Consider the following 20,299-nt stretch of genomic DNA (forward strand, 5'->3'; position numbering starts at 1 on the left):
AAAGGAGGCCCAAACCAGTATCAGTATAGTGTGCCAAAGAATTTGCTCGGTACACAAAGCGTTCTTGTATGTTACAGTATTTGTCATGTTACTGTTGAATCAAGGTCATTGCTTACTCAATAGATGTTTTCTTGTATCCTTCGCTTTAGAAATGTTAAGTAATAAATACATTATCACTTCTTCATTCTCAGTTGTAAGGTGCATAACACAAGATAAGACCAGTTACAGCTGGTAATATGGCGTCATAAGTTTAAAATGTTTCATTTTTGTTAATTTGATAGGTTTGCCTCCCACCAACCTTCAACGTGATCTGCTCTTATTTATGGGGGTGAGTCGGTGCGATACCTTCATTGGGAAGCTGGAAGGCTGTTCAGGTCAGACTTAACTGCCTAGTCTAGCACTCATCTGGCCTGCCATCACTTCTGGGTACCACTGCCAAGACTGCCGCTACGCGTCTCAGTGGTGAATTCCACCACCACTGATGGACGCAGACATGGCCGAGAAAGGTACAGAACTTGTGTCTTTTCGCTTCCTTTCGGAGGATTCCGTTAGCAGCAGAACGACTCGAGAACTGCCACTTCTTGACTTCTCGAACCTCCACGTGACCCAACAGCCCGCGCCAGAAGACGCCGCGCGCCAACAAGTGACCCAACAGCCCGCGCCAGAAGACGCCGCGCGCCAACAAGTGACCCAAGAGTCCGCCGCGCGCCAACAAGTGACCCAAGAGCCCGCCGCGCGCCAACAAGTGACCCAAGGGCCCCAGCCAGAAGACGCCGCGCGCCAACAAGTGACCCAAGAGCCCGCGCGCCCGAATGAAGAGGAAGCCGTCGTGAAGGGGATGCCGCGCTTGTCGTACCTGCGTAGACGTCTGCCGGTGGATTTGCAGTTTAAAGACGTGTCGTACTCGGTGCCGGAAGAGTCCTGTTTTTCCAGTAAAGGTAGGCGCCTGCATTGGCACACTTTATATTTTCAAAAAACAAAAGAGCAAAGACAACTCCTGAAAGGGGGACACAATAATGTGTCATACACAACCAAGGGGACACAGCGTCGATGCCGGACGGGCATGCAGTGCCATCGCAAACCGTTCAGTAAAACGTCATCCGTTCTGTAAAACCACACCGAGTATGAGGGTCCGCAAGCGCTCTGTCCAGTGGGCTGCTTAAGCCATAAACCAGGAGGACTCCGTGTCCCCGCACTTAACAGAAGGCGCGATGTGCTTAAGAAGGACAGCGCCACAGGGTTATTGTCGCCCGTTTTGGGGTTTGCAGTACACTTTATTACGGAGCATTTTCACATTTTATAATTTGCCGGCGTCTGTTTTTATAATAACTTTATTAGAACGCGCCCATGTGTCAGACCCCCATGTTAACATTGACCCCAGGAGTGTTTTCACTTTTGCAGATTGACTTCAAATTGATTTATGTTATTAGATTAATGCATTCATTGAGTGTCGTGTTTTTAAGCAATAAGCAGCTCTCGTACAATGTCCTCATCACAACACGAGATAAGGGGGACCCGAAAACGAACTAATGGCGGTGTTGACATATCTATTATAAGTTAATTTAATCGATAATGATCGTGTTCGCTGCAATTACATGGTTATTTGTAGTTACATTGTCAAAAACTTCTTAAGTGGCACTTTAGCACAATTAACTGACGCTGAAACAATCAGAAATCTGATTCTTTTCTTTTAAACAGAAGCATAATCCACTTCAGGACCTTCGTCATGACCAAATCAAAACATTTTACAGCTACACAACAACACATCGTTCAAGAAATGTCAATTTATGTGTAAAATTGAAACAAAAACGTTTCTTACGGATTGATCATACTAGTTTTGTGGACCTTGTTGACATAACCAAATTAAGAAATTCCAGCATTCCTGTTTTGAAGACTGATTGTTGGGGCTTATTACTATTGGACAGCTAATTTAAATTGACTTTGCTCATAATGAGCAGGTTTTAAGGCTTAATATATCTTTTCCTAGTAGAACCAAATTATATTTCTTGGGTATCACATTTACAGTATAATTTATGTGTAATCAGCTGAAATGGATTTCACAGCTTTAAACACTAGCACTAAACACAGAAATCGTTATTAGGATTTACTGCCATTCATCAAAATGAACACGTGCCGAATGTACACAGGGGCTCTTTTCCATTTGTAGTATTCACATTAAGTTATCTCATAATTTTTTTATTAAAAAAATGATTTGTGATTTTACAGTATCCTGCGTTTCAGGTTTGTCTCACAAAAATTGCTCTTTATTGACTTTGCTGTTTTGTTGTTTTGGATTTTTGATTTATGAGAGCTGTGGGTGAAGCTACTTGACTTTTTACATTTTGTTCTATGCCACAATCAGCTGTAGTCAGGCAGTGTTGTTCCTTTGTTATATTGTCCAGTATGCCAAATGGGTGACAATTCCTGTTGCTGTTATGAATTGTGTCCAGTTCAGCTGTCAGAAGTTTGTGATTTGTTCTGCTTGCATTGTGGAGCCTGTTGTATCCTGGCAGTTTCCATGTCTGGTAGGGTTAGCTTACTTGAGGTTGTTCAACCCAATATGACCCTCTGTTGTTGTTGATTTTAGTTGAAGAAGATATTTATTTATTAAGAATTAAGAATTGAGAAAGCTCACAATTTTGCATATAAGCTTACTGTTTTTATTGAAATGTCTTAAGTTAATCTCAATATATTTTATCAAAACTCTAAATGGGTTACTACCTGCTCATGCTTGTGTTATTCTTATCAGTGGTGTCCCGTGCAGATGTCAAAAAATTCTCATTTATTCTGCTTACAATTTGAAACTTTTCCAGTTTCCATGTTTGGTCTGGTATGCTTACTTCATGCTAGCCCTCCAGACATGAGCCTCTATTCTAGTTGTTTTTGCTTATAAAAGATTTTATTTATTATGAATATTTAAGGTAACCATTTTGGATACAAGCCTGCTGTTTTAATTAAAATGTGCATCTCAGTATAGTCTCCATCATACAACATGGAGGACTATTCCTTTTGCTTTTGTGAGGTGTGTCCTGTGCAGCTCCCAGAAGCTTTTGATTTATTCTACTTAAATTGTGGAGCTGTTTTATCCTGGCAGTTTCCATGTCTGTTAGTGTCTGCTTACTTGATGCTGGCCCACCCAATATGACCCTCTGCTGTTGATTTTAGTTAAAGAAGATTTTTATTTATTAAAAATGTTTAAGCTCACAATTTTGCATACAAGTTTGCTGTTTTTATTGAAATGTCTAAAGTTAATCTCAATATATTTTGTCAAAACTCTAAATGGGTAACTGCCTGGTCGTGCTTGTGTTATTCTTATCAATGGTGTCTTGTGTAGCTGTCAGAAGCTTCTCATTTATTCTGCTTGCATTGTGAAACATATTTAATGCTGGTGGTTTCCATGTCTGGTAAAGCCTGATGGCTTGGTTTTGGTTCTCGTAATGTGTGGCACTGTTGCTTTTGATTTTGCTTGCAGAAGGTTTTTATTTATAAAGAATATTTAAGGTCACTATTTTGGATACAAGCTTGCTGTTTTTATTAAAATGCCTTAAGTTAATCTCAATATATTTTATCAAAACTCGAAATGGGTTACTACCTGCTCATGCTTGTGTTATTCTTATCAGTGGTGTCCCGTGCAGATGTTAAAAACTTCTCATTTATTCTGCTTACAATTTGAAACTTGATTTTATCCTGACAGTTTCCATGTGTGGTTTGGTCTGCTTACTTCATGCTAGCCCTCCCGACATGAGCCTCTATTCTAGTTGAATTTGCTTATAGAAGATTTTATTTATTATGAATATTTAAGGTAACCATTTTGGATACAAGCCTGCTGTTTTAATTAAAACGTGCATCTCAGTATAGTTTCCATCATACAACATGGAGAACTATTCCTTTTGCTTTTATGAGTTGTGTCCTCCGCAGCTCCCAGAAGCTTCTGATTTATTCTGCCGAAATTGTGGAGCTGCTCTATCCTGGCAGTTTCCATCTCTGGTGGCGTCTGATTATTTGATGCTGGCCCTCCCAATATGAGCTCTATTGTTGTTGATTTTACTTGTGTAAGACTTTTATTTATTCAGAATGTTTAAGTTAACTGTTTTGGATACAAGTTTGCTGTTTTAATTAAAATGTGTGAGTTAATTTTATTATATTATAAAATACAATACAATTTATTTTTGTATAACCCATTTTTGGTCCTCCTAATATGTGGCTGTGTTGCAGTTGTTTTTGCTTGAAGATGATTTTGTTCATTGAGGACATTTAAGATAATCATTTTGGATATAAGCTTATATATATACTGTAGTCTTCAATGTATTGCTGAATTTTATTTGCTGAAGATTGCATTTATTAAGGATGTTTAATATAACCATTGTGGATGCAAGCTTTCATTAAAATGTGGATCTCAATAAACAGTAGTGTCCAATATACAAAATGGAGGACTATTCCTGATGCTGTTATGAATTGTGTCCGTTGCTGCTCTCAGAAGCTTTTCATTTATTCTATGTTCAGTTTGAAAATTTGCCTCTATTGCAGAATTTTATTGCAGATTTATTACAAATGTTTAAGATAACTATTTTCTATATAAACTTGCTGTTTTCATGAACATTTGTAAGTTTATCTCATTCATTTAAGGTTCGCTTCCATGGTAAGTTTTAAGTTATAATGCGCTAATGTGCATTAAATAAATAATGGGCTATATTGACAGTTCTGTACTTGTGATCACATTTCCTGGTCTCAATTGTTTAAGCTGCTTAGACAATAAATCTGAAGTTTATACTGATACTATGCTGAATTTAAAAATGTTCTTTCTTAGCCGGACGCAGCTCATGCTGTGTTTTAATTCTGTAGTTTTCATGTGATGTGACTTTTTTTTTTTTTTTGGTGGGCTGTATAAATAGCTAAAGCAGGGGACTAGCAAGTGCATTAGGAGTTTTGTGACTTGTGGTTAAATGTTGGACATTAATGTACCTTCAAGGCTCTGTGTGTTTTTAGCTTTAGAAAAATTTTAGTGCAGGTACTGAAAATGCTTCTTTTACCCTTATATTATTATGTAAGAAGGCCTTACCAATGATGTCCATCCATCCATCCATTTTCTAACCTGCTGAATCCAAACACAGGGTCACGGGGGTCTGCTGGAGCCAATCCCAGCCAACACAGGGCACAAGGCAGGAAACAATCCTGGGCAGGGTGCCAACCCACTGCAGACCAATGATGTCTTTTGGTCTTAATAACACTTATCCAGCATAAGTATTTATTATGCCGCAATGTGGCCTACTAAAATAACTTTGCTTTGGAATGGCCAGAGTTGGCTTAAATGAGACGCATTTTTCTTGATATTCCATACTTCAGGATAAGACTCGAGGATCCTTCATTTTCACAAGTAATTTTATTAAGCATTTTATTGAGAAAGATTTTTGATGAAAGTGATAGGTGTAAATGGGATTTACATTTGCATAGTCTTCGGTTGGTTTACTCTGCATCTCATTATTGTTTGGCAGCTGGTTAAAGAAAATAAATAAATAATTAAAGTGCAAGCCAATTAAAATCAAGACAATATAGCATGTCCCATTAGTATTGGTTATTGGTGTCCAATGCAGAACATTGCTAGAACAAAAACCTGCACCCAATGCGTTAGACATCCCTGCCTTAGACATTAAAACCACAAACTATCCTTTATTCAATGTGTGAAATTTGAATATCATATGTCTGTAATTAAATTTTGAACAGCTGCAATTGCATTTTCAGATGTCTGCAATAACATTTTAAGATGTCCTTAATTAAACCCATCCATCCATTATAAACCTGCATAATCCATTTGGGTCGCCAGGTGGCTGCACTCTAACTTGACAATATTTGGACACAAAGCAAGGACCAGCAAAAGGTTAAGATTTGCCCTAGTGGGGGTAGGCCAACACTGCCAAACAACACAATTCCCAAAATTAAAGCTTTTAATGTTAAATTTATTTGTGTAAATACAAATTTTTTAAATGCCACCAAAACCCCCAAAAGTTCCAAATTCAAAAAAGATTAAAATTTAAAGTCACAAAACTAAACAGAAAAATAATAGGAATGCTCTGATTGAGTTTTTTAAGGCTGATACTGATCACCAATTTTCATGTTACTCAATTGGCCGATTCCGATACCAATTTTGATTATTTTTTTTTAATTCCTGTGAAAAATTTTTTACACTAAGTTCCTGCATAACCAAACACCATGAAGCCTTAAGTCCTATATTAAAGTGTATTTTTATAATTAAACTATAGACCAGTGTTTCCCAACCTTGGTCCTGGGGGCACACTGTGGCTGCAGGTTTTTGTTCCAACCAGATTCCTAATCAGTGATAACACTGATCTCAGTTAATTGGCTGGTATTATTTTTCTTTTATTCTACATTCAGAAAAGCACAGCAGCATGATTTTTACATTTATAAGACATTTAGAAATATTTCTGCTTTTGCTATAGATGTAAATGCTTGACTCTCTTTTGCTGATTTCATTATATTTTGCCCTTTCTCTGTGCAGTTTGTCCCCCTTCATTGTGTCTTATTAATGACAGTTAAAAATGAGAGGCACAGACACACTGGCAAACAACACTGAATAATCAAAGGCTGCAACTACTTTAGCAGCAGACCCACTAATTAGTAAATAATGGATTAATTAAACAATTAGAACACCTAGAAAAGTAGAATGAAAATCAAGATGAAAATATTGTTAAAGAGAAAAAAATACATTATTCCCATATAATTGCTTGGTACATTTTAATATATATATATATATATATATATATATATATATATATATATATATATATATATATATGGAAGAGAAGGTCTGTGATACGGTTTGCATATTTGCAGAAAGTAAAATGCTTCTCATAATTAGAAGCTGTCATATTGTAATGTACCTATCTGAAACAAGACTTAATTAAAAAAAGTAGTTTTTACCATTTCACTAACAAAAAAAAAAAAAAAAATATATACTGTATATATAAAATATATATATGTACTGTATATATATATGTGTGTATATATATATTTATGTATATATATGTACTGTGTATATATATATATATATATGTGTGTGTATATATATATGTATATATATATGTGTATGTGTATATATATTCTCTCACAATCAGTTAATTGATATTGGTAATTAAATACTGCTTAAATGTAAATATACATGCACTTATAGGTTTTAATCATTTTAAATCATTAGTTGAACTACAGCTTTTTGCTAAAATACACATTTACTATATTTATGCAGGGTTTTTTTTCCTTCAGTGTATCAGCTATACATTTGAAATTCTTGAGTGTAATTATAAATATGGATTGCCATTTTAATTATGTAGTACTTCTTTCTTACCAAAACTTATGTTGTATAACACAGCAACAAATAATAAACACAGTACAAGTCTTTAAAAAAAAGCCAGTCATTTACTAAGCAGCAATTTCAGAATTGTCTTTATCTTTTCTTTTTCCAATTTAAAGCATACGTTTCTGTATGTTAAACAAGTTTATTGGCTAAACTCAAGCTGTGTTTTAATTTAAAGGACAAAGTAAAGGTTTGAATTCTCTAAAGCAGCTTTTCTTGCCATTTGTCTAGTTGCACATGACTACTTCTCTGATTACTTTTTTCAGTTTATTACTCAACTTTCTTTAACGTAAAGGCTAATATACCAATCGCCTCTGGCTCACTGACAAAACATACCTCCACTCCCTGCCATTTGTTTACAGTGCAGGAAGTTTTCTGCAAAAGAAAAAAAATGATGCATGGTGGCTCAACTACCATATTACCTTGTGTAAAGGGGCACTAAAACTAAATTACTTTAAAGCTTAGAAAAGCAGGGGCTGAAAATATTAGTTTTGGTGGTCGGTCTGTTTACCAGTCACAGATGTTTACTTATTGAAAATCAGATGATTCCAGTTGGCGGCTAATCGATCAGAGCATCCCTAAAAAAGAGTCAAGAGAAACCTAAGATACTTCAAAAGAAAAATAACAAAAATATAAAAGCTATCTAACTGAAAACAATAGTCAATATGTCCAAATTCAATACACAATATCCTACTAACAAATGCTTGAAAAATTGTATATTTATTAAATCTGATCTTTCCACTGTAAAATGTGCAAAACACTTAAAGAACAGTCAGAAGTACTGAAAGTATAATAATGGTACAAATAATAATAATGAATAATAATAATAAAAAAAATTCCAATACCATATATACTGTCAAAATGTGTCGATTATGTGGTATACTGTATCTTGAAGCAGAGTGAAATACACAATCCAACGTCACAGTCAGGACAATAGCAGTGTGATTGCTTGCTGATTTTCTTTCTAGACTGATCAGCTTTTGAACAGCACACTACACATGTGCAATTGATACAAGCGTCACTTTCAGATTCATCAGAATCCCTTTCAATTTCACTGTCCATTTCGATTTCACTGCCTGAAGACAGATTCACTTTGTCATCACTGTTAAGAGCGTACACCACCTGGGTTACTGAAAAACGTTTGTTACGAGATGTCATTATGAGGCTAGGACAAGAGGTGTCTGCATCATTGCCTAGATAACACTCGGGCTGTTGCTTACGCAAGACACGCCTACATCGTTTCCAGAGCAAATCTCAGCACTAATTCTGCTGGAACTTTTACAGCTCAAGTAATCCTCAGGTCTAACGTTTACATGAGATGTATCTATACAGTTGCCCATGTGACATTCATTTCTAATGCTAAGGAGGTTAATGAGAACACAGTTGCTAAGAGCTAATGGCACAGCAACCTGGATTGTTATTCTTCTTTGTGTTTATGGTGTCTTATCCTACAAGGAGGTGCATTACCACCAACAACTGGAACTGGACAGGAATGTGAGTTGGACATGACAAATTTAGATTTTTCCATAACATAACATAACAGAGGGTGGCACGGTGGCGCAGTGGTAGCGCTGCTGCCTCGCAGTTAGGAGACCCGGGTTCGCTTCCTGGGTCCTCCCTGCGTGGAGTTTGCATATTCTCCCAGTGTCTGGGTGGGTTTCCTCCCACAGTCCAAAGGTTGGTGGATTGGCAATTCTAAATTGGCCCTAGTGTGTGCTTGGTGTGTGGGTGTGTGTCCTGCGGTGTGTGTCCTGCGGTGGGTTGGCACCCTGCCTGGGATTGGTTCCTGCCTTGTGCCCTGTGTTGGCTGGGATTGGCTCCAGCAGACCCCCGTGACCCTGTGTTCGGATTCAGCGGGTTGGATGATGGATGGATGGATAACATAACAACATTTACAGTACCCTCCATTATGGTTTGAGACAAAGACACAGTTTAAAATTACAAATCAAACAATTCTGACATGATTAAAGTGCAAATTCCTGACTTTCATTTAAGGGGATTTACATAAGTTTCAGTACTTTTTCTACACTGTCCTCCCATTTCAGGGCACCATAACATTTGTGACAATTAGCATCACAGGTGTTTGTGACTCCTCAGGTCAGTTTCATTACTTCATAAGATACAGTACCCCAGCTTACCTCAGCTTATTTGTATACTTTGGAGTCTGTAGTTGCCGTTGTTCAACACGAGGACAAGAGCTGTGCCAGTGAAAGCCAAAGAAGCCATTACAAAGTTGAAAAACAAGAATCATTATGATGCCCTGAAATAGGGGGACTGTGTAGAAAAAGTGTTGTGATTTCTACATGAAATGTATGTGTATACCTTCTTAACCATTATGGGGCATTGCAGCACCCCGAATCCCAGACAGAACCACACAGACATAAGTCCCGGTTTCAAATACAAGATTTATTGACAGCAATGCCTTACAAAGTATTTTTTTCGGTCTTCCCTTGGTGTCTCATTTATTCCTCCCTTCCTTCCTGGCGAGCTTTGTTCTTCTTCCACCTGACTCCAGCTCACCTGGATGAAGCAGAGCGACTCCTTTTATCTGAGACCCAGGAGTACTTCCAGTAGTAGCCCACTGGAACCATTTCTAGGTCAAGTGGAAGTCCCACAAAGTAGAGATCACGGATCCATGCAGCACCCACTGGCAGCAACCACGGAACTCAAAAAGGCTACCCCATGAGAGTACATTTCTTAGCAAGCTTTGCAGAAGTCCATACAGATAGTGTTGCCCAGGGATGCTGCCACCTAGTGTGTCGGGAGAATATGCAGCCCTGAAATAGTTGTCTCCCCCTGTCCAAGCACCCAACAAACAGACTACTAAATCCAAACATTTCAAACCCTGCAATACACAGTTGCAAAGTAAAGTAGGTAAACCCTTGGAATTCCCTGGACTGGACTTGCCCCTTAATTACTAATAAAATGACCTTCATCTAATTCACAATTGTAGACAAACACAATCTGACTAAGCCAATAACGCACAAATAGTTGCACTTGTTACGTCTTTATTGAGCACATAAGCTAAACATTCACAGCGCAGCTTGGAAAAAGTAAGTGAACTTCCATGTTACATAAGACACACAAGCAATTTAACAAATGAGACGAGATCATTCAGTCCATCAGGCTCGTTTCTTTAGCGAATAGATAAGATGTCTCAATGTCTCTTCTGGACACTTCTTGAAAGTTGTGAAGGTTTCTGCTTTAACATGATGGTTTGTTCCAGAGTCTCATAACTCTTTGTATAAAAAAGTGTTCCCTGGCTTCAGTCTTAATTACACTTCTCCTTCATTTCCACTAATATTAACGGCTTCTCCAAAGCTGATTGGAAAAAAGGGGTTTCAGTTAAGAAGATGAGACTGAAAGTGTGGGTTTCACAGGTGCCCTCACCCTTTAAACAAAGGCATACCAACCCAGGTCACTGATGGGTGTATTACAAAAAATGACAAAATGACAAAAAAATGAAAAACCTAAAAGACAGAAACATTTAAACAGTGACATAAAGTAAATTTAGAGCAGTCAGATCACCTGTCCTGAATGTTTCTGGCTTTTCTCCGAGCACCCAGAGAAAAATCTCATGGACACTGGGAGCTTGCGCAATGTCTACACTGAGAAGAATGGTACCAGTAAGACTTTGTAGGAGTCCATGGTGCATAAGTACATCAAAATGAACCGTTCATGAGCTTGTTCAACATGGCATTAGCATGACCCTCATAGTACCATCTAACTAATTATAGCACAAGAACAGCTTCCAAGACATACTTACCATGAACTAACAAGGTACCCACTACATACTCACTACAGTATGGTGTCAATAAGGAACTTCAGTAAGCCTCTAATGTTTGAACACAGGTCACAAGATGATCCTCAAACGCCTCTCTGGAAAATTCTGCAGTGGGGAGCTGATTGGCATCATGGGGTCCAATGGGGCTGGCAAGACCATCTTAATGGATATCTTGGCTGGGAAGCGGTGAGTTACTAACAAATGTTCTTGTGCTACATGTGTCAGTGAAGTGTTGTACGTGTCAGCAAGTAACTGTGTGTTTGAACATGTGTGCTTGTGTGCATTTCTTCATCTATAGTATATTTGTCCACTTACTGAGCAAATTGTTTGGAGCACCTGTACACCTGTATATTCATGTAATTGCCTAACCAGCCAATCATGTGGCAGCAGTGCAGTGCATCAAATCCTGCAGATGCAGGTCAGGAGCTTCACTTAATGTTCACATCAAACACCAGCATGGGTACAGATGTGATCTCAACGATTTTGACTGTGACATGATTTTTGGTGCCAGACAGGCAGTAACTACTATTCTCCGGGGACTTTCACACACAACAGTCTCTGGAGTTTAAACTGATTGATGTGGAAAACACAAAACATCCAGTAAATGGGAGGTATGCAGACAGAAACACTTTGTTGATGAGAGAAGTCAGAGGCAAATAGCCAGACTGGTTCAAACTGACAAAAGGGCTACGGTAACTCACATATCCACTCTGGACAACAGTGATAAGCAGAAGAGCAGCTCAGAATGCCCAACATGTCCAACTTTAAAGCAGATGGCTGAAGAACATGTCGGGTTCCACTCCTGTGATCCAAGAACAGAAAGCTGAGACTGCACTGGGCACATGCTTACCACAATTGGACAGCTGAAGACTAACAAACTGTGCATAGTCTAATGAATTTCAGTTTCTTCTGAGGCACACAAAGGAAGGATCAGAATTTGGCACCAACAGCTTGAATTCAGGCATCCAACATGCATTGTATCAACAGTCCAGGCTGGTGGTGATGGTGTAATGTGGTGGGAATGTCACACTTTGAGCCTGTCAGTACCAATAATCATCATTTTAATACCACAGCCTATCTAAGTATTGTTACTGACCTTGTGGATCACTTCATGGTCTTAAAGTACCCATCTTCTAATGGCCACTTCCAGCATGGTAATCCAACATGTCACAAAGCAAAAGTTATCTCAGACTGGTTTCATGAACATCATGATGAGTTCAGTGGTCTTCAGTGGGTTTACCAGTTACCAGATCTGAATCCAGCAGAACACCTTTGGGATGTGGGAGAATGGGAAATTCACAAATCAGCAGAATTTTTGTAACGCAAGCAAGTCAACGTCTTATGGAATCCATGGCATGAAGAATTAAGGCATTTTTTATTACAAATGGAGGCTCTACCCAGTATTAGTATAGTGGTCCTATGAATTTTCCCACTGAGTGTATGTATGTATGTTTGCATGTAGGCATGCACTGTATGTATGTGTGTTTGTATGTATGTATAGTTAGTTAATTAATGAATCCTCTCACCAACTTTCTTACGTACAGAGAGAGTGAGAAGGGTCTGATCCTTGTGAACGGTCAGCAGTTGAAGCTCCAAACTTTCAAGAAGTTGTCCTGTTATATAACGAAGCGTGACAGCCTTATTCCCAATCTCACTGTGCTGGAGTCCATGATGGTAAGCCTCATGCAGTGAGCACACATTCCCTTTTTTAAAGCACCTTGCTCATTGCTTGTGTTTTTATTCCTGCAGTTGAGTGCCAACTTAAATGTGAAGGCAACAACAGCTGTAAAAAGAGACATGGTGAGTTAACTTTGGCAGGTGACATTCATACAGTGTGCATGCAAACACCAGGCACTTAATCATGATGCACATTACGTCTCACCTCATATAATGACATGAACTGCTATATATGTCAGTTCTTAACTTCACCCAGATTTGCACTAATACTCACTCCTTCTGCTTGTCATACCCGGCCTGACTCCACACACCTACAAACAATCTCAGTGCACACCATTTTGTACAGAAACATTCCTGCAACACACTACACATTAGTCCTTGCCCTTTGTTTTACTCAGGAACACAGAAGCACAGCACTTTCTAAACACATACCCCGCATATACAGTGGTGTGAAAAACTATTTGCCCCCTTCCTGATTTCTTATTCTTTTGCATGTTTGTCACACAAAATGTTTCTGATCATCAAACACATTTAACCATTAGTCAAATATAACACAAGTAAACACAAAATGCAGTTTTTAAATGATGGTGTTTATTATTTAGGGAGAAAAAAAATCCAAACCTACATGGCCCTGTGTGAAAAAGTAATTGCCCCCTTGTTAAAAAATAACCTAACTGTGGTGTATCACACCTGAGTTCAATTTCCGTAGCCACCCCCAGGCCTGATTACTGCCACACCTGTTTCAATCAAGAAATCACTTAAATAGGAGCTGCCTGACACAGAGAAGTAGACCAAAAGCACCTCAAAAGCTAGACATCATGCCAAGATCCAAAGAAATTCAGGAACAAATGAGAACAGAAGTAATTGAGATCTATCAGTCTGGTAAAGGTTATAAAGCCATTTCTAAAGCTTTGGGACTCCAGCGAACCACAGTGAGAGCCATTATCCACAAATGGCAAAAACATGGAACAGTGGTGAACCTTCCCAGGAGTGGCCGGCCGACCAAAATTACCCCAAGAGCACAGAGACGACTCATCCGAGAGGTCACAAAAGACCCCAGGGCAACGTCTAAAGAACTGCAGGCCTCACTTGCCTCAATTAAGGTCAGTGTTCACGACTCCACCATAAGAAAGAGACTGAGCAAAAACGGCCTGCATGGCAGATTTCCAAGACGCAAACCACTGTTAAGCAAAAAGAACATTAGGGCTCGTCTCAATTTTGCTAAGAAACATCTCAATGATTGCCAAGACTTTTGGGAAAATACCTTGTGGACTGATGAGTCAAAAGTTGAACTTTTTGGAAGGCAAATGTCCCGTTACATCTGGCGTAAAAGGAACACAGCATTTCAGAAAAAGAACATCATACCAACAGTAAAATATGGTGGTGGTAGTGTGATGGTCTGGGGTTGTTTTGCTGCTTCAGGACCTGGAAGGCTTGCTGTGATAGATGGAACCATGAATTCTACTGTCTACCAAAAAATCCTGAAGGAGAATGTCCGGCCATCTGTTCGTCAACTCAAGCTGAAGCGATCTTGGGTGCTGCAACAGGACAATGACCCAAAACATACCAGCAAATCCACCTCTGAATGGCTGAAGAAAAACAAAATGAAGACTTTGGAGTGGCCTAGTCAAAGTCCTGACCTGAATCCAATTGAGATGCTATGGCATGACCTTAAAAAGGCGGTTCATGCTAGAAAACCCTCAAATAAAGCTGAATTACAACAATTTTGCAAAGATGAGTGGGCCAAAATTCCTCCAGAGCGCTGTTAAAGACTCATTGCAAGTTATCGCAAACGCTTGATTGCAGTTATTGCTGCTAAGGGTGGCCCAACCAGTTATTAGGTTCAGGGGGCAATTACTTTTTCACACAGGGCCATGTAGGTTTGGATTTTTTTTTCTCCCTAAATAATAAAAACCACCATTTACAAACTGCATTTTGTGTTTACTTGTGTTATATTTGACTAATGGTTAAATGTGTTTGATGATCAGAAACATTTTGTGTGACAAACATGCAAAAGAATAAGAAATCAGGAAGGGGGCAAATAGTTTTTCACACCACTGTATATATGAGTTAAACATCCATCCATTTTCATAACCTGCTTATTATATTACTTATCACAAACATACTCTTAATCACACTGTCTCACTCCAGAGACTCACACACTGTATTTCTCTCTTCCACTTATCAACAGTTACACTCATTTAATATTGCATTCAAATGCACCTTTCAGCAGGTGATTTTTAGTCTTGCTTAATATTACTTTAAACAACTGTTCAAATCTCACACTCTGTTTCCACATGCATACACGTGCACAGTCATACTCTGAAACATGTATTCTGTCCCAGTCTGTTTTATTCTAGACATGCACTAATTTACTTAGATCCATGCTCACTTCACATCAGTTGAATCACACACCTACTTTAATTCTTTTTGTGTATCTAAGAATATACCCATAGTTAAAAGTGTCAAGAAACACACACACTTACAATCTCTGCATTGAATTTAAGTATTTCACTCCAGAGGATTGTGCTTTTATCCTTTGTGCTTGCCTACAGGTGAATGAGACCCTTAACGCCCTTCTCCTAAAGGAATACGCAGACGTTCAAACAAGCATACTATCTGTGGGGCATCAGAAACTTCTTTCAATTGCACTGGAGCTCCTAAGGAATCCCTCAGTCATGTTTTTGGATGAGCCCACCAGGTATTTGTAATTTGGAGGTGTTCAGGTTTTGTGGCACCTCAACATCTTGATGTAGCAGCACTTTAACACTATTTTCCCATCACCTCTTATCCCTCCAGTACTGTATGTGGTTACTTTTCCTTCAAAGTGATTTCGCTCTTGAAGTCTTTGGCACAGAGTGGGCGCACAATCGTCTGTATCATTCACCAACCATGCTGTGACATCTTAAATTTGTTTGACAAGGTGAGTCTCTTCTCTGCCTGCAGGTGCTGTATGCTGTGTTTGACCCTCAGCTTGAAGTCTGTTCCTGGATTCTATAGCCAGAGGCAAAGTCCTGCATTAAATGCAGAGAGTCTACTCCAGAACAAAGTTATATTATAGCTTGAAGGCTCCTCAATTTGTGTCTTTCTACAGCTATACATCCTAAGTCAAGGCCAGTGTGTCTACAGTGGCACCGTATCATACCTCACCACATTTCTCGCCAAGTTTGGTCTGCACTGCCGCAAATACCACAGTCCAGCTGCCTTAAGTACGTAACTTGTGGCCACAGCAATGTCTAACTTATTACTCAGAATCACGGAGACAGTCTGTCTAATCTATTCAATGTCTTCTTTCTTTGTTTCTGTTATGTCTTCTAGTAATGAAAGAGGCAGCAAAGAGCTGTGAAATTGCATATATCTTTGCCTTGCAAAATGGCTTGTGCACCATGGAGCAGCAGAAAAGCATTACCAGCGCAAAAGAGTCTGCCTCCTCCGATCCCAGCCAATGCCAAAGCGTGAGTGCCACCACGGTATGCATGTAAACCCCATGTTGTGGGCTTTTTATGATTCAACAATTGTGAAGCAATGTCGAATTGTTTTTCTGATTCTGTCACAGAAGGACGTGGACCCCATGGAGAGCGATGAGTTTGTCACCAGCACCTTCTCTCAGTTCTGTGTCCTACTCAAGAGGTCCTTCATCTATGACTATCTACAACTGGTAGGTCACCCACATCAGACTCCCATAGCCTTTTCTCTTGTCATTTATGTCTATCTACATGACATTTATGACTCCCAGTCTATTTCCCTACTCATCTTTCTGACAAGTTTCTTCACTTGCCTGCCCATTTCTTCTTCATTCATTTATATGTTGAATTAATGAGTACCCCACTGACATGTATCTTTGTGGTTACTATGCAGACTAGTTTGTTTAAATATTATTGATCTGCTTCCTCCATTTCCCAGACAACTTGCAAATGAATGTCTCCATTTCTCAGCATTCCATTTCCTGATTCATGTTGATTTAAAACTTGCCTGTCCATCTGTTTTCCAGGTTTTTGTCCTACTCGATGTGCCCATCATTCTGACCCCTGATTTGTCCCTCTTTCTGTTTCTCTCCAGTCCATTTTCCTCTTCTTTCTGACTCGCTGTTAGTTGTCTTGCCTGTCTGTCTGTCTCCTAATGACTTGTGGATTCCCCCTTTTCTCTAACACTTAGTCCTTCCCTCCATCTCCTCCTTTAGATTGTTTTCTGATTTGCTTGTCATTCTTTTTTCTTGCCCAGAATCTGGTTCTTCAGAGTTTCGTCTCGATCATCAATACTGGCTTCATGCTTGGACTTGTGTACCTAAACGGCAAACATGACATAATGAAGGTCCCTCAGAACCAGGGCTGTGTTTTCTTCATTGTGTGTACCATGTTGGCATCAATAAAAGCCTGTACAATCCTTCTATGTAAGAAAACTATAGAAACTTTAAGAAAGGTGGCCATAATGCAAAAAAAAAAGAAAAAAAAACAAGTGTGTTATTCTTCCTTTTGCTTTCTCAGGTCCTCTGCAGATGCCTGTGGTGTTAAAAGAGCACCATAACAACTGGTACAGCCTCAAGGCTTACTACCTAGCCAAGATGATGTCAGATATGCCAATGCAGGTGAGCCGCTATCCACTGGAATATCCCTATGACCAAACAGTATCCTGTGTTCTGAAGATAACTTGTGGTGGGTTTTCTTACAGATCATTGGCCCTATCATCTACTGCTGTATCGCCTACTGGATGACCAGCCAGCCTCCCAAGGCCACACTCTACGTCCTCTTTGCTGGTCTCTTAATCCTTGTGGCATTTGTGACCCAATCAGTGGGCCAGTTCATTGCAGCAATGTGTGACTCTTTGATGGTATGTGCTTTTTTTTTATGTAATCTTACAGAAATGCTGTTACTCGCCTCACCCTGGCAAAATCAAGACCACAATGTGGCAGACATTCCCACTGCTTCCCATCTTTCATTGATTCTCTTTTTAGATAGATAGATAGATAGATAGATAGATAGATAGATAGATAGATAGATAGATAGATAGATAGATAGATAGATAGATAGATAGATAGATAGATACTTTATTAATCCCAAGGGGAAATTCAGGTAAGTAAGCTTTGTTTCTGCAGTGCTGTATCTTTGCCTGCTACGTGTAGTTCACTAATGGCTCTCTACTGGAGCTGGTGGTGGAATTGTTTACTTTGTCCCCAGACATCTCTCACTTATTCAGCTCTGTTAAACTGAATGATGTCGTGTGAGTGAGGCGAGGAGGAAGTGTAGCTGCCAGTTGATGGAGGCGACTCAACAGATAAACAAGCGAGGAAATTGTATGGGAGGTCACATTTGTGTGTTTTAGTCTCAGCCTTGACCCTCGCCTCATAATGGTCTTTTTCTTCCAGGGTGCCAATGCTATGGCATGGGTTGTGGGTGCTATAATGTGCATCTTTGGCGGTTTCTTTGGCCCATTTGATGAGCTTGCCTCATACGTGAGGTGGATTACATATTTGTCCAACATAAGGTGAGTGGAGTGCAGAGCATTCAGAGACAGGTATCTTGGAGTAAAGAAATGGCTTCTAATTCTGTGTGTTCTTCCAGGTATAGCTTTGGAGGAATGGTATTGTCCCTTTATGGTATTAATCGTACTGACCTGGAGTGTGCTGAGGGCATCTACCCACTACAGAAGCCTGAGACAATTCTGAAAGAGCTCAAGAATGATGAGGCCAAGCTGGTAGTAGACATCCACATACTGGTCATCTACTTCATCATCTTCCATCTGGCAGCGTATCTCGCTCTGTGTTACAAGGCCCGGCCATCAAGGAGAAAGACAGAATACAAAAATTGAAGTCCACTGGAGCGCAAGAATGGTCCGCCTACATCTGAATGGATCTTCGCAATGTACAAGTTTGAATTGATTTGCTTTCTCTGTTACACATCTTGTGAAAGAACTGACTGCCTACAAGTGATGCCACGTTCTGTTGATTAAGGACACATGACAACTGGAGCCATGAGATGCTGACATCTGTTGATCTCTGGACTTTTGCCTTATCATGAAAGTTTATTGCTAATATTTGTGATTACCGTGGCTAAATTAAGAATAGATTTTAGAGTTTAGATTTAAGGACTGATAGTTTCACTCATTGATTCACTAAAGAATAGTTTAAAGTTTATTTTTCTGAGGCACAAAGTTTTTTTTTTCTTTGAAAGTTATTTTACAATGAGTTTGCCTCCTTCTGTGACATATTCAGAATATTTATTGATATTCAGTTGCAAAATACGATTTTCATGATTTATACATCAATTACACATCAAAAAATGATTGTGATCTTCAACAAAGTCACATAACAGACAAACACAATCTGCTAAAACTAATAAAGACACAAATAATTGAACTTCTGAACCTTCACAGTCCCATCAGAGGGTTCAAGTCTATTGAGTAACCAGTAGAATTTCCTTCATGGTGGCGCCTTGCCGTAAGGAGACCAGCATTTTCTTCATGTCTGCCTGCTCCCGTGTCCTCCCACAGTCCAAAAACATGCAGGTTAGGTGGATTGGTATTGCTGAAATTAACCCTCTTGTGAATCCTACCAGGGGTGTTTTTCCTGCCTTGTGCCCAATGCTTGCTGGGATAGACCCCTGCAACCCTACCCTGGATAGGCGAATTAGGAAATGGGATGGATGAACCTCCTTTACCATCCGTAACTTGAACCAAAGGTTTCCTGGAGCTGCTGGTGCTCAGAGTTTTCTCCTCACCACGCGGTTTCAGCTCGTTGATGTTTGTGGGACTCCTTGCATGGGCTTCTCCCTTTAGGTCAGGCCACAGATGTCTCCCCTGGACTGAGGTCTGGATTCTAAACACGCATTGTCTCCATTGCCACCTCTCTGGTTGTGTTTGTCTGTTATTGGAACTGAGATCAAATTTAATTTGTCACATGAAGTTATACATGCAGTACAATATTGTAGTGAAACACTCTAAACTTCTACTAAACGTCAAGACTGTGCATTAAAGAAGAGTTTCAAACAATAATACATGACTTAATAAACATAAATGCACATCGTTAAGATAAATGGCAGCAATAGTAAGCATTTTCTTAAAGTTATAAAAACATGGAACAAATAAGTAAGTAATGTTCACATAAGTAATGTTCACATAATAAGCAATGTAAACATAATAAGCAATATTCACATAAGTAAGTTATGTTCACATAATAAGCAATATTCACATAAGTATGTAATGTTTGCATAAGTAACGTTCACATAAGTAAGTAACGTTCACATAATAAGCAATGTAAACATAATAAGCAATATTCACATAAGTAAGTAATGTTCACATAATAATCAATATTCGCATAAGTAAGTAATGTTTGCATAAGTAACGTTCACATAATTAAGTAACGTTCACAAACTCTTTTTCTGCAGCACTGATTTTTCATGCTCCTCTAGTTCTCTTTCCAGTTATCACCTTTTTGTAATTTGATTTTTTATTTGTTGATTTTTAGCACCAATTGGTGG

At 39.1% G+C, this 20,299-nt stretch overlaps 1 protein-coding gene across 3 annotated transcripts; it reads left to right on the plus strand.

Moving 5' to 3' along the window:
- The first annotated feature begins 795 nt into the window (after positions 1-795).
- Positions 796-20,011, plus strand: LOC114657697 (ATP-binding cassette sub-family G member 4-like). Of its 3 annotated transcripts, XM_051931958.1 has the most exons (15): positions 796-938; positions 11,219-11,336; positions 12,695-12,824; positions 12,900-12,950; positions 15,383-15,528; positions 15,627-15,750; positions 15,922-16,036; positions 16,146-16,297; positions 16,384-16,485; positions 17,049-17,217; positions 17,312-17,412; positions 17,496-17,654; positions 18,190-18,308; positions 18,386-18,475; positions 18,506-20,011. In XM_051931958.1, the coding sequence occupies exons 1-15, from the start codon at positions 839-841 to the stop codon at positions 18,630-18,632; spliced, it is 1,803 nt and encodes a 600-aa protein (XP_051787918.1). In that variant the 5' UTR covers positions 796-838; the 3' UTR covers positions 18,633-20,011. The 3 variants fall into 3 exon arrangements, with proteins under 3 accessions (XP_051787918.1, XP_051787917.1, XP_028665406.2); XM_051931957.1 differs by having other exon boundaries at positions 18,386-20,011; XM_028809573.2 differs by having other exon boundaries at positions 16,146-16,282; positions 18,386-20,011.
- The last annotated feature ends 288 nt before the right edge of the window (positions 20,012-20,299 follow it).

The sequence above is a fragment of the Erpetoichthys calabaricus genome, chromosome 9, assembly GCF_900747795.2.
Source record: "Erpetoichthys calabaricus chromosome 9, fErpCal1.3, whole genome shotgun sequence".
NCBI classification, from domain to species: domain Eukaryota; kingdom Metazoa; phylum Chordata; class Cladistia; order Polypteriformes; family Polypteridae; genus Erpetoichthys; species Erpetoichthys calabaricus.